Below are 13760 nucleotides of genomic sequence, written 5' to 3' on the forward strand. Positions count from 1 at the left end.
TGGGATTGCAAAAGGGGAAAAACGCGATGGGCGAAACAATGACGGAAGGCTTTAGCTGTAGCTACAGCATCGGCAGTCAAATCAAAATTTACTACATTTGAAGTGGATACCCGAGCCCGAGCCAAAGTCCCCGGCCAGCAGTTGGTCGGGAACCAGTGGGAAACGGAGTACAGAAGTGAATCGCTGGACAGGAAGGCAGGACGAAAATACAATGACATCGACCATCGGTCCATCAGTCCATCAGTCCATCAGTCCATCGTTGCCAGGCGGTCTAAATTAAAAATGTGGCACCGACAGCGGGGCATTGGGTTGCATTGGCATCATAAAAACCATGACGAGATGCGTTTAAATCCTCGCTGACTGACTAACTGAGTGACTTGGATGCAGGATCCCCTCCCGCCATCCCTGTGTGATTTTTCAATTAATTTCGTTGTCGTTTTTGTTGTTTGTGATGCTTCTGTTTGAGTTTTTTTTACCCTGTTTTTGCTGGTCCAGTGCCACAAAGTCGATCTCTTGTCGCTGACAGACATTCTATCGGCGGTCGATGTGCAATCCATGCTGGGCGGGAAATTGTTTTTCCACCCGCACCCCACTCCTAAATTAGAAAATCATCGGCGCAAATAAAATGTGCAGTCAAAGCTAAAGTTGCACTTGGCCAAAAGGGGCGGTAGAAATGGAGATTATGAGTGGAATGGCCCGGGTTCAAGGGGCCAGCTGGTCAAGCTAAGTGCAATGCCTTGTCTCGCAACTCCGTTTTCGCCATTTTCACGCTCGACTGACTGGCTTGCTGGTTTTTCTCCATTTTTCCTTCATTTTTAAGACTTTTATTTGCTCCTCCTCTTTCCTTGCTCTTTTGTCCCTTGCAATTTGTCAACGCGTTTGGCATCCCTAAAGACTTAAGCTGGCCAAGATTGGCCTGTCGGCCCGATTGATGATGCGCTTATGCTAGTAAGTTGGGAATTATGATTTTTAGGCGGTAATTAGAAATTTTGTTCAATTTGATTGACGTTCCGTGATTGGCTGGTGGAATCTAAAAGGTGTGAGGGGATCTGCATAATATCGGGACCAACGTAAGATGGCGCAATTATGCGAAACGAATCATAAAAAATGCTTTTAAAACTTTCGACCAACTCGCATAAAAATCTGCAGGGTTGAAAGCCATCAAAAGGAGTGGTAAATGTGGCCACAAATGCATTTCATAAAATTCAGCGGAAACTTTAACGACTTTTGAGATATTCCGTAGACGCAGTGTATGTCTTGGAAACCGTTAATTATGGACTAATAAAAAACTTGTAAAACTAGTGTGGTAAAGATAACATAAAAAGAGAATAAACGTAAGATAGAAAGATAATTCTGTCATTAATTTCTTATTTATGTATATTCAAATTTTGGTTTTAAAATTTGGTAATGGAATAACCGTTCTATTTAATAGAACTTCAGTCTCAATCCAAGCAAATGATTTTTTCAAGGTTTTTATACCCGTTACTCGTAGAGTAAAAGGGTATACTAGATTCGTTGAAAAGTATGTAACAGGCAGAAGGAAGCGTTTCCGACCATATAAAGTATATATATTCTTGATCAGGATCAATAGTCGAGTCGATCTGGCCATGTCCGTCTGTCCGTCCGTCTGTCTGTCCGTCTGTCCGTCTGTCCGTCTGTCCGTCTGTCTGTCTGTCCGTCCGTATGAACGCTGAGATCTCAGGAACTACAAAAGCTAGAAAGTTTAGATTGGGCATACAGACTCCAGAGACATAGACGCAGCGCAAGTTTGTCGATTCATGTTGCCACGCCCACTCTAACGCCCACAAACCGCCCAATACTGCCACGCCCACACTTTTGAAAAATGTTTTGATATTTTTTCATTTTTGTATTGGTCTTGTAAATTTCTATCAATTTGCCAAAAACCGTTTTGCCACGCCCACTCTAACGCCCACAAACCGCCCAAAGCTGCCACGCCCACACTTTTGAAAAATGTTTAGATATTTTTTCATTTTTGTATTAGTCGTCTAAATTTCTATCGATTTGCCAAAAAACTTTTTGCCACGCCCACTCTAACGCCCACAAACCTGCACTTCTACTAGCTGAGTAACGGGTATCAGATAGTCGGGGAACTCGACTATAGCGTTCTCTCTTGTTTTATTTATACCCGTTACTCGTAGAGTAAAAGGGTATACTAGATTCGTTGAAAAGTATGTAACAGGCAGAAGGAAGCGTTTCCGTCCATATAAAGTATATATATTCTTGATCAGGATCAATAGCCGAGTCGATCTGGCCATGTCCGTCTGTCTGTCCGTCTGTCCGTCTGTCTGTCCGTATGAACGTCGAGATCTCAGGAACTACAAAAGCTAGAAAGTTGAGATTAGGCATACAGACTCCAGGGACATAGACGCAGCGCAAGTTTGTCGAATCATGCTGCCACGCCCACTCTTACGCCCACAAACCGCAGAAAACTGCCACGCCCACACTTTTGAAAAATGTTTTAATATTTTTTCATTTTTGTATTGGTGTTGTCAATTTCTATCGATTTGTCAAAAAACTTTTCGCCCGCCCACTCTTACGCCCACAAACCCCCAAAAACTGTCAGTGTTGAAGACCACCTTCTCACTTTCACTAGCTGAGTAACGGGTATCAGATAGTCGGGGAACTCGACTATAGCGTTCTCTCTTGTTTCTTTTCTTTACTTACCCACTGACCCATCAAACTGCCTCATTTACATCACAAAGTAAAAGAAGACATTAAAATATTATAATAAAAAGTTCCCGACGGCCTGCAGCTGTTGTCGCCATCAGAAAAGAACACTGAAAAAAGGAAGATGATTAAGGAAAAAGAGACGGAAGTGGCCGCAATTCGTTAATTAATTTCATTAATAGATGACACCAAAATCACTACCAAGAACAATTTAATGGCGAAATCACTTATACGCCATCCTGCACTCATAAATAATTAATGCAGACATCTCTAGCGAAAAACAAATGAAAATTCGGATGAAAACGGTTTGCGGTAGGCGGGAATAGCGGACGGAAAGCAGTAGGGCCTATAGTCCAGTGCCATATTGAGCGCATAAAAGGCTGCTAAACAGCGCGGCTCAGATTACCAGACTGTTCCCGGATGGGTGGGTCGCCTTTTCCACTGGTGCTTCGCAAGTGGCTCAAGACATTGGGGCCCGGCTGTTCGTTGGGTGTGAGTTCTACGCACAGCGGCGGTAGTCAGCATATATACTTTTTATAAAACTATATATACGTGGGAAAGAAAATATAATCAAATATCTCAGGTTATACAAGATATGGTATAAATTGATTAATGTGACATTAATTTTTGGAAATTTCAATTTGCAAGTGAATTAAAGATTATGGATGGCAGTGTAACTAGCTTTCAAACCACCACTGTACATGGGCTTAGCTTCTTGCAGCGGAGAACTTATCATTATTCATGCTAAAGACTTAACGAGCGCGAGCTTGGGCTGCAGGTTGGGGTTCGTGGACTCTGGGACTCTGGGAAAATGTGGGGGTCCGTCTTATCGCAACTATTACCGCAGCTGAAAGTCGCCTCCTCCGACTTCGCCACCGCCTCCGCTTTTGGTCGCCGTGGCCGGAGTTGGATTTGCGCATTTTCATTACTCTTATCCCCAGAGCTCCAGCATCTCCGCACACCGTCCTTTCGGCCGCTCGTTCCGTTTTTTTCTCATTGGTGGCATAATCAAGAGGAAAGATGGGTGGTGGGGTGGTTGGGTGGTTAGGTGGCTAGGATGCCATGTGGAGGTTGGAAGCCCGGGTTAATCTTCAGATTTTCGGTGTTTTCGGTTTTACGAGCCACTTGCCGCTTTGCCAGCATCGTCTTTGGTCATTACAACAAAGACAACGGCAGAAGGGACATATTATTATGGCAGCCATTGTTGTTATTCCACATCGGTTCGTGTTTCTTGGCTTTCGAGTTGGCTGCGCCCATCCTTGCTGACTTCGTTCTTCGCCTTCGTTTCGGGCCATTGTCTTTAATATTTGCTCGGCAATTCCCATTTTAGTGGCTTTCTTTTATTTCCCACCGCCCGCTGGGTAAACGTCCTTAAAGCAAATCGACTAATAAATTATTTTATGAAAGTGTTAACTTGGCAAATTTTCATTTCTTTCCTGAGCGCTGCATTATTAACAGGGGCATTCTATAGGTGCTATGTATATGCCATGAGCGACATCATAAAGCAAACTAATTAGAAAGCTTTCTGGAATCTTTGCAAAGCTCAGCGCCGACTTAACTGGGCTAGGACAAACAAATTTGTGACTCCGGGCTGGATTTAATTGGGATTAGGGCCTGTAATGGTGGGAAAGAATTGCGGTTTACCGAAAAAGGGGGCTAGCATTTGTTTGGGACAGAAAAGTTACCTGTTTTGACCCGAAAGGAATTGCGCTGTCAATAGAAGTGTCTGGATTATTTCTTGATCGATTGCCTTTCAAGAAGCTGGTTAATTGATTGTTGATTTCCTTATTGTCATGTTTTTAGCTGTAAAGTTTTAATTGTAAAATATATATAATACCAATATGTTAAGGTCAAAACATGCCAAACTTGTCTAATTATCAAAGTTTTAACTAAAGGTCGTCTCGCGTAACACAGCTAATGAATTCAAAGTTAACGTATAAATAAACAATAATAATTAAACACCTTTAGATGGTTTCTACCCTTTCAAGTTTATTGTAGATAACCCAAATCTAAGAGTAGTGCTTATCTGCTCGCCCAATTGGTTTTCAGACTGCACTGGAAAACTCCTTAACTGCTATGGAACAAGGAAACAGAGTGGCTTGCCACTCCCAGGCGCTTCCTTTCTCCAATAAATCGCATTATCAGAACCCGACCGTAATAAACATGAATATTAAGTCAAGCCATTGCAAAGTAGATATCAGTTCGATAGTTGGGAAGTATGCATGAAAGCTTAAGGAGATCGGGTGAAAAAGTAGGGGGCGCTAGAGGTGCAAATATGTTCATATGTTTCCAGTGTGCGCCTAATTAGACCTCCGAAACAGACCGGGCATGTTGCCTAATGGTGGAATTGTGTGCTTTGTTTTCCCATTTGGGGTGGAATCGAACGGAAATGGGATCTGCCGGAAAAATAGTTTGCTCTCTGTTTTCTTCTTTTGGCCTTCGAGCAGAGCGAACACAGCGTAGATTTTCTATTGTCTGGACATTCCAGTTCACGTCGTCATTGATTTGACTTGATTGGTATTCATTGAGATTCAGGCAAAGAAGCGGAGCCCATTGTCCCCGTCTAATAATCAACGGGGCGTGGATTATAGAAGCACTGCAAGTATTGGTATCGATGCCTCATTTAATTAACGATTGCCACACGGCTGAAGGGTGGATTCGAGTGGAAGACAGGAATCATCCTGCTTATTACGCAAGCTCATGTTTATGCAAGGAGTGTGTGTGCGTTGGTCCTTAACAGGTGCTTACTATCTAATCCTGCGTGATGTATTCGAGTTCCCTACCGAGTTCAAAGCAATTAATTCTATGTACTTGAGCAGCCATCAATCCACAAACCCCCTTCAAATCTTTCTCTTTCGCTCTCTACCATTCCAGAGCAAATTTGGGCCACTGAATTGGACTTTGTTGTGATCAATCGACGCAATTTGATGGCCATGTCGGTGGTGGGTGCCACACCCTTTCCCAGACACCACCAGCAGTCGAGCCAGCAGCAGCACCAGCAGCATGGAAGACTAAACTTTACCGCAAACAGCTTGGAACAGGACGAGGAGGACTACTTCAACGATACCATGTTTACGGCCATCCGTGGAGTGCCAGCCGGGGGCAATAACAATTTGTTCGATCTGCGACCCGATAAGATGGCAAACGGCAGAAAGGCGGCCAAAACTACGGCAACGACCAGGACAACAACCACCGTCAACAAACTGAATGCCGGCAAGGGCCAATACTTTGAAGTGCCCGATTTAATTAATCAAGACATCGACGAGGAGGAGCGCCAGGAGCTGGAGGAGGCGATTCGTGGCGAAGAAGATGATGGAGATGATGGAGATGATGGTGTGGGTGTCGGCGAGGAGGGAACAGTCATCATGCCAGATTTCGATGAGTTGGCGCCAAGAACCGCAGTTGGAACAGCCACCACAACGGCTAAGGCGACCTCCGATGCTGACAAGTTGAATGTGGAAAATTGGCAACAGCTGGGAACTCTGGGCAAACAGGCCGCATCAAGCAGCTCCAGTAGCACAACATCTACTACCACAACAACAACTACGCCATCGACATCGACCACTGCAGCCACAACAACTAGTACTAGGGGAACCAGCCCCACCACCACTATTAAACCTATGGAGATATCAACCAGCAGGCAACCAGCACATCACCATCATGGAAAGTCCCGCAAACACCACAAACATCACAATAAACAGCGTCAACAGCAGCCACCGCGTCGCCATCACGTGGCCTCCCACGAGCAGGCGATCCTCGAGAGCTTTCCAGAGGAGGAGACCACCACGCGGGACAGCAGCATCCACCGCGTGAGACCCGAAGTCCTGCCGGAGCTACCGATTCGCTCGACGCCCGTATCAGCCTCCAACTCTAAGATCATTGCCATCAAACCGAAGAACCAAAAGCGCAGGATTTCCAAACGGGCGGCCGGAGTTGAAATCGAGCCGGAATATCTGCTTGGCGATGCCAATATAAATTCCAGTGAATTTGTGGCCAAATCGAATGAGGAGGAGCCCGAGGAGAGCGAGGACTTCGAGCTGGAGGATGGAGAATTTCAGGCGGTGCCCGCCCTGACTCCTGCACCTCCTGCTGCACCAAACAGTCCGAAGGCAGGGCAGGATTACGTCCGACTGGATGGCTTTGCCGGAATGCTGCAGCTTTTCTTTGGCATTGATAAACCCATCGATGTGGCCATTTTCTCCCAACCACCAAGTGCCGAGTTTGTGAACTTACTTTGCGCCCTGTTGGTGTGGTCCGTTCGGTATCCGGCCGTTTTCTGGAATACCTCGAAGGCCTTTGCCTGCGTTTTCAGCCTCCAGATGGTGGTGGCCGCCCTGGACATTATACTCGGCTATGTGGGTATCTCGAATCTGTACAAGCTACAGATCTACGCCGAGGCCATGCCGGTTCATCAGCCAGGACTCATCCTGAATGCAGTGGTCACTTTGGCTTTGTATCTTTTGTCCACCACTTTGGTGTTGGCCTCTTCCATGGTCATGTACTTGTACGGACACGGACGCCTGGCCACCCGGATGCGGGATCGCTCCATCATTACGTTGAAGAGCCACCAAACCTGGATCTACTTCGCCCACTGCGCCTCCTTGTGCTTCGTCCTCGCCCTGGCGGTGGTGAAGGCTCCGCTGCTCAATGATCTCAGTGCCACCTACAAGAACAATTTGCACTGTCCCACCTTTCTAGCTGGTAAGTAGAAAATATATAAGGTTTCTTAAAAATAACGATCCAGAGAAAATTGGTATTGAATCTTACATGAATTTTATAAAGTACATTGCTAGAAAATGAGAAAACTATGCGGTGTTAAATATTATTGGGGTAAATCATATTTAAAATGAAATAAATATTAAACTTCTTTTTTTTTAGAATAACTCATAATAATACTCGGTATATAAAATTGGTCTTTAACAGCTAGACAAATATTTAACTTAATGTTTTTAAAACTTTTCCTGTAAGTTAATGAATTAAAAATACTATAGCGGTTGTGAGCAAATCTCTGCAATGTCCAATTCCGCAATCGATTAAATGTTAGATTTGCATAATTAGATCGGGTACCGGGGCCGCCTTGAACTCGGTCTTAGGTATGTTTTGTGGTCTAAGCCAATTAGCGGCCTTGTTTGGACTCTGGCTCTGCCGTCGGGTGAGCGGTAATCGGGGGTTAGATAACCCGATGAGACAAAGGAGCCGTTTTAAGTGTCACTTGGGGCGAGACAATCGAACTACAGACTCGGTCCAATTAAGGTGTCATACAGCCGATTGCCGCCGCCTTAACCGTATTACGCTTTTTCCTGTGCAGCGTCACCATCTCACCTTTCCCCCTTCGATTTTGCAGCTCTTGTCGGAGTGACACACCTGCTGCTATGGATTGTCATCTGGCTCTGCCTGACCATCAAGCGGCGCTGGCACTTTAAGCTGCCTCCGCTGGACAGCACTTACGGCGGACTGCTGGGGAAGTCCAGTGCCCAGCCGCTCCTGATGTCCAGTGGCCAGCGCACGGGGAGCAACTCGAGCAGCAGTGGCTGCAACTCGACCAGCACCACGGTGAATGGTGGTGACTCCAAGCCGGACATGATGAGTACGGCCACTAGCACGGAACTGGGAATGGGATTGGGATTGGGTGGGGGCATCAATGGGGGCATGGGCGGGACGGGCATGGGACTGGCCGCCCAGGAGGACATCTATTGGCCCAAGCTGACACCCAGTTCGCCCAAGCTGAAGGTCACCTTTAACGAAGTTACGAGTACGTCTGATGATGTCCTACTAATTGGTGACCAAGAACAAACTGATGGCAAGCGGTAAAAAATCGTTTTTAGCTACCAACACCAAAACAACAAAAGCATTGCGGGTTTTCAAGCTCCGTACTTGTCCGTTCTCCTAACTCTAACCATAGCAACTAGTTTCATTTGTTTTTTCTTCACATACACACACTGCACCGCAAAAAAAAAAACCAAAACCCACCCACCTCGCACTGTTTTTCAGGAATTTCATGTGATTTTGTGTTTTCGTTCTTACCTAGACTGCTAATTCATTCATTTTGTACTTTATCGGTGTGTTTCCTCTGCACGTCCCATTTTCGGGAAGAGCCATTATTGAAAACTAATTGCCCAACACTAGTCATTAGTGCTGCGTTTTGCCTCACCTAATTTACCCCACATTTACCAGCACTGTACTCTCAGTTTTAGTTTCGATTCGTGCGTGCTTCTGACATTCGCCCATTTATATAATCACTTTTGTGTTTTCGTTTAGTTTAAGCATTTGTTTGTCCACTAAAATTCTTCAATTAAACATAGCAAAACGATTTATCCATATATGTTCGTATATATCTATAGAGAGACATGTATGTATAGAGGATGAAGGATAATAATGAGAAACTATTTTGTTCCGCTTGTCGCCTGTTTTTTAAAAACGATTCTTATTTATTTAATTTTTAAATGTTTGATTTACTAGAACTTAATTACTACTAACTCTAGCTAATTGAGTGTGGGCGAATTGCATTTCAATTAACAATTAGCTACTACTAAAACAAAGCATTCGCAGATTATGTGTTGTTGTTGTCGATGTCGCCGTGTTGTTGTTGTTGTCCTTGGTAATTTGTTTAACTAACTGGAAAACCATTGAACTAACACAGACAGTGTTGGAGCGAATACTAGGGAAGAGAATGGATTTAGAGGTCTGTGAACAAGCTTTAGTAATTGGATAAATAATAAAGAATATCACCAAGTTGTATTACCAACTTATATAAAAAGAAATTTCCATTTAAATAAGCTGAATTAGAAACAGTCGTAATGTTAATAATCTTTCAGTGATTTAGATGGAACAGTACTGAAATGCTTTTATTATAATTGTGGCCTATAAAGAACAAGTTTTACACTTTTATAGCAGACAAGAGTATACTTTTAAACCATTTTCTTTTATTTAATGTTAATTTCAATACCCAAGGCGTTTTCAATACAGATTTTCTAAAATGATTCTTTTCCTTGGGTTCATTCTGATCCCTGAGGTGCCTGACAGACCTGGTGGCAACCAACACAAGGCGGCAAGTTAATTTGGTAGTATATCATCCACTGACCGGAATCCCATTCTCCTCCAGCCATACGAGCCGTGGAGCCTCGGTATGTTTTGCCAGTGCTACGGGGGAAGTTGACGACGGCGAGTACGCGACACTAAGAGCAGCCACTGCCGGGGCCGTCGTGGGCATCACCATGGGCAGCATGAAGAGGGGCGTGAGCAACACCTCGGTGGGCGTTAGTCTGCTCCACCTTTCCGAGTACGACGAACTTCCTCCGCCGCCGCCGGCCAACCATCACCATCAGCAGCGGCAGGCCCACTCTTTTGCCCATGGACATCCCCACGACTATGCGAACCTGAGCGGATTGGGAGGCATCAGTGACGACAACCTCTCCGAGGAGGGCAAGTTACTAGCCTGTGTGCGCGACGACAGCATAACCTACGCATCCACCAGGGATCTGGAGCCACCACTGCCGTCGAACCAGGCCGAGGCGCCACCACCACCTCCACCGCTGCCCATAAAGGGAGCTCCCATTCCTCTGCCACCAGCGGTAATGCCCCACTCTGCCGGCATCTACGGACGCGCTCCTCAAGCAATGCCCGAGATGATGCAGTTGTCGCCCGAGCGCCACCACAATCCACTTCAGCATTCGCTGCAGCATCCACAGCAGCATCCTCTCCAGCATCAGCAGCCACCACAGCATCCTCTCCAGCAGCAGGGCCATCCGCACCACCATCTAGTCAGCCCCTTGGCTCCGGTCACGGTCTCAGTTCACACCAACGAAGCGCATGTAAGTCGAGGAAGCGGGTATAAGTTAGGCTTCAAACTACAGGTGGATACCCTAGTAATATCGGGCTTATTTGAAATAATCAGGTTTCCATAGATTCCGATTATAAGCAATTGAACTGGGGGAGAACATTTAATACTGATACTATTTTGGATCCTAACCACTCTTTAGTTATATAAATATTAAAAGTAAAGAGTATAAAGATTTGAGAGTTGGGGTGTCTTACAATTACGGTTTGCCATGATATATTGCACATATAGTAAGTTATCCTTGACAATGCAACAAATTCCCAGACTCTAAGGCGTACCCACAGCTAGAGTATTTACCCTTCATCATAGAGTGTAGTGGATATTTATACCCGTAACTCGTAGAGGAAAAGGGTATACTAGATTCGTTGAAAATTATGTAACAGGCAGAAGGAAGCGTTTCCGACCATATAAAGTATATATATTCTTGATCAGGATCAATAGCCGAGTCGATCTGGCCATGTCCGTCTGTCTGTCCGTCTGTCCGTCTGTCTGTCCGTATGAACGCTGAGATCTCAGGAACTACAAAAGCTAGAAAGTTGAGATTAGGCATACAGACTCCAGGGACATAGACGCAGCTCAAGTATATCGATTCATGTTGCCACGCCCACTATAACGCCCACAAACCGCCCAAAACTGCCATGCCCACACTTTTGAAAAATGTTTTGATATTTTTTCATTTTTGTTTTAGTCTTGTAAACTTTTTGCCACGCCCACGCCAACGCCCACAAACCGCCAAAAACTGTCAGTGTTAAAGACTCTCCTCCGCACTTCCACTAACTGAGTAACGGGTATCAGAAAGTCGGGGAACTCGACTATCTCTCTTGTTTTGTGCTCTTGTTTGGGCGATTTGCATGTGAAACTGCAGGGATGCGATGCGTCGTCATGTAGGGGCGTGTAGCATGTCACGCCCCTGGAGCAGCAGCCTGAGATTTATGTTTGCTTTTATGAGACAGCATAAATCAGTGCCAGGGCCACAGTGTCTGGGCACATCGGCAGCGACACTGTCCGAATTAGTGCTCCGGTTTGATGGATGACCTGGAGGAGCAGGATGGGGCGAAGGGAATGAAAAGAGTCTTCCCGATTTGATTTGATTTCGTTTTCACTTGCAGGAGGGGCCACACTGAAGCAGAGCCCCTAGAATCCTAGAATCTCTCATTATCCCAGCAGCTCCTTGACCACTTTCACTGACTCCCTACTCTCTCTCTCTTTTTATGTTTGTGTCCCATTCCCAGATTGCCTCCAGTTCCACACCCCGTTGCCTACGTCGCGCCGATTCGGGCGTTCCCAACGAGGCGTTGACACCGCGCAGCGATACCACCTCCACCACCGAAAGTACCAACACCACCTCACCGCCGGAACGCGCCCCCTCCGAATCCTCCAGTGGCGTTCACTCGGGCGAGGAGCGTGAGCTGGAGGTCATAATCCGGCCGAGGGCAAACAGCAAGCCACCACCACGTCCTCCACAGCCGCCCATACAGGAAGAGCCCTACGGTCGCTGCACCAACATGCGCATGTCCAGCTTCAATGCGGATCCCTCCGCCACCTCTTCGGCGGTCATTAATAGTGCCACACTGCCGCCGCAGCGTACGGTTCCGGAGCAGAAGTTCGACTATACGGCTCACTGCAGCACGATGCCACTGCCGGTGGGCTGTCACAGCCAGCAGCTCGCCGGGAGCGGTAATGGCTACGCCTCCACCTCGACAATGACCAGTTCCATGGGCGGCGGCGGTATGCCGCCATCGCAGGTCTCCAGCTTCATGACGCCCAACAGTATGCACTACGCCAATGCCTCAGTGGCCCTTGGAAATGGTAGTGGTCAACAGCCGCACACCACGCTGCCAAATGGAGTGCGCTACTCCAATCCGCACTTTCTGCGCCGCCTGCCGCACGTGACCAAGGCGGCGGAGTCGCCCTACGGACACTTGGGCTACGGAGCTGGTCACCACGCCTTCGCGAAGCTGCCGCACGAGACTCATCCCACGATTCCGGAGGATCGCGACTCCGCCAACTACTCGATGGCCTCCGACCAGGATTGCGGACTGTATGTGACGGCCCAGCTGCACTAGGATGGCTAGGGATCCCAGTTTATTTATACTATGTATTGCAAAGAGCATTGCGCACCATGTATTACCCCCTTAAGCCATAGGTTAAAGTCTGATTGCTTAACGGCATGGAACATTGTACTATAAAGTGTTAAATGTTGGATTTTAATTTGCAATCGGATTTTAAACCCATAGCCTTACCAACTTGCAATGCCGTAAGTCCCTATACCCCATATCGCTTTAAGTTAGCATCTCGGTTTTTGTACAGCTCCGGGCCCCCAGAGAAGCCATACCAAATCCACTAATCTTCCAAAGGATCAGCTGGTTACCGGACCCCAAATGAATTAAATTACTCTTCGTTTGCTTTGCCTTGACGATGATCCACTCAAGAGTGTAGCGCTAATTGCCACCCAGATGACCCACTAAAAAGAATTGAGAATTGAAGCTTAACTATATCTACATCTAAACTACACCTACACCTACGTCTACGGCTAAATCTAAATCTAATATATATTTATATTTATACATGCTATGCTCGTATACAATGTGTAAGATAATAAGCTAATCGAGTTTAAGTAATCAATGTAAACTAAAGTTTATCATATCATATATGAATGAATATCGATAGCTAACTGTAAGACCTAAGCAAATATTAATGCAAAAAGAATAAAATATCATAGCTCGATCATGTGCAAGCACTCAAAGTATTTCCCCCTAAGCAATTTCTCTTATCAAACGAACGAAAATTGGAATGAACAGAAGGCATACGAATTTAAGCTGCAATTCTATGGTTTTTATTGTAAGGTTAAACTGTAAAATGGTAATTTTATGGCACTAACTAGCCAACACGTTATGCTTCAGCTAGTCGGCATAGAGGATAGACACCCAGCAAGGCTTTGGCATATGTATTTTCTATGGTCTCTCAACGCTTACCGTTTAAGATGAATGTAAAATGTAATGTAACAAAGCGACAATATGAACATTATCTAATGTATGATACGATTGAATACTATCCACGCCCCATACATATCTCACACGCACAAGACTTTCGACCTCGTCCCTCAGCACCCGCACCCAATACACCCGCTTACTTGATTTGATTTATGTGCCCTGCGTAAGTAGATAAATGTACTCCTGTTTTGGATCGGAGCCAATGAGTGCTCTGGAATCATATCTAAACGAAAGACTAGATT

General features: G+C 45.8%; 1 protein-coding gene across 4 annotated transcripts in view; it reads left to right on the forward strand.

Moving 5' to 3' along the window:
- LOC120453840 (protein tincar) overlaps positions 1 to 13255 on the forward strand; it is a 63409-nt gene extending 50154 nt beyond the window's left edge. For 2 of the 4 annotated variants that reach the window (XM_039638734.1, XM_039638735.1), the window contains exons 7-10: positions 5563 to 7389; positions 8033 to 8495; positions 9791 to 10499; positions 11758 to 13255. In XM_039638734.1, the coding sequence (XP_039494668.1) occupies positions 5563 to 7389; positions 8033 to 8495; positions 9791 to 10499; positions 11758 to 12591 (3833 nt within the window). In that variant the 3' untranslated portion in view covers positions 12592 to 13255. Of the gene's footprint in view, positions 1 to 5562; positions 7390 to 8032; positions 8496 to 9790; positions 10500 to 11757 lie in introns of those variants that run through there. The other 2 variants (XR_005616567.1, XM_039638736.2) reach the window with 2 other exon arrangements.
- Positions 13256 to 13760: the final 505 nt, after the last annotated feature.

The sequence above is a fragment of the Drosophila santomea genome, chromosome 3R, assembly GCF_016746245.2.
Source record: "Drosophila santomea strain STO CAGO 1482 chromosome 3R, Prin_Dsan_1.1, whole genome shotgun sequence".
Lineage (NCBI taxonomy): Eukaryota > Metazoa > Arthropoda > Insecta > Diptera > Drosophilidae > Drosophila > Drosophila santomea.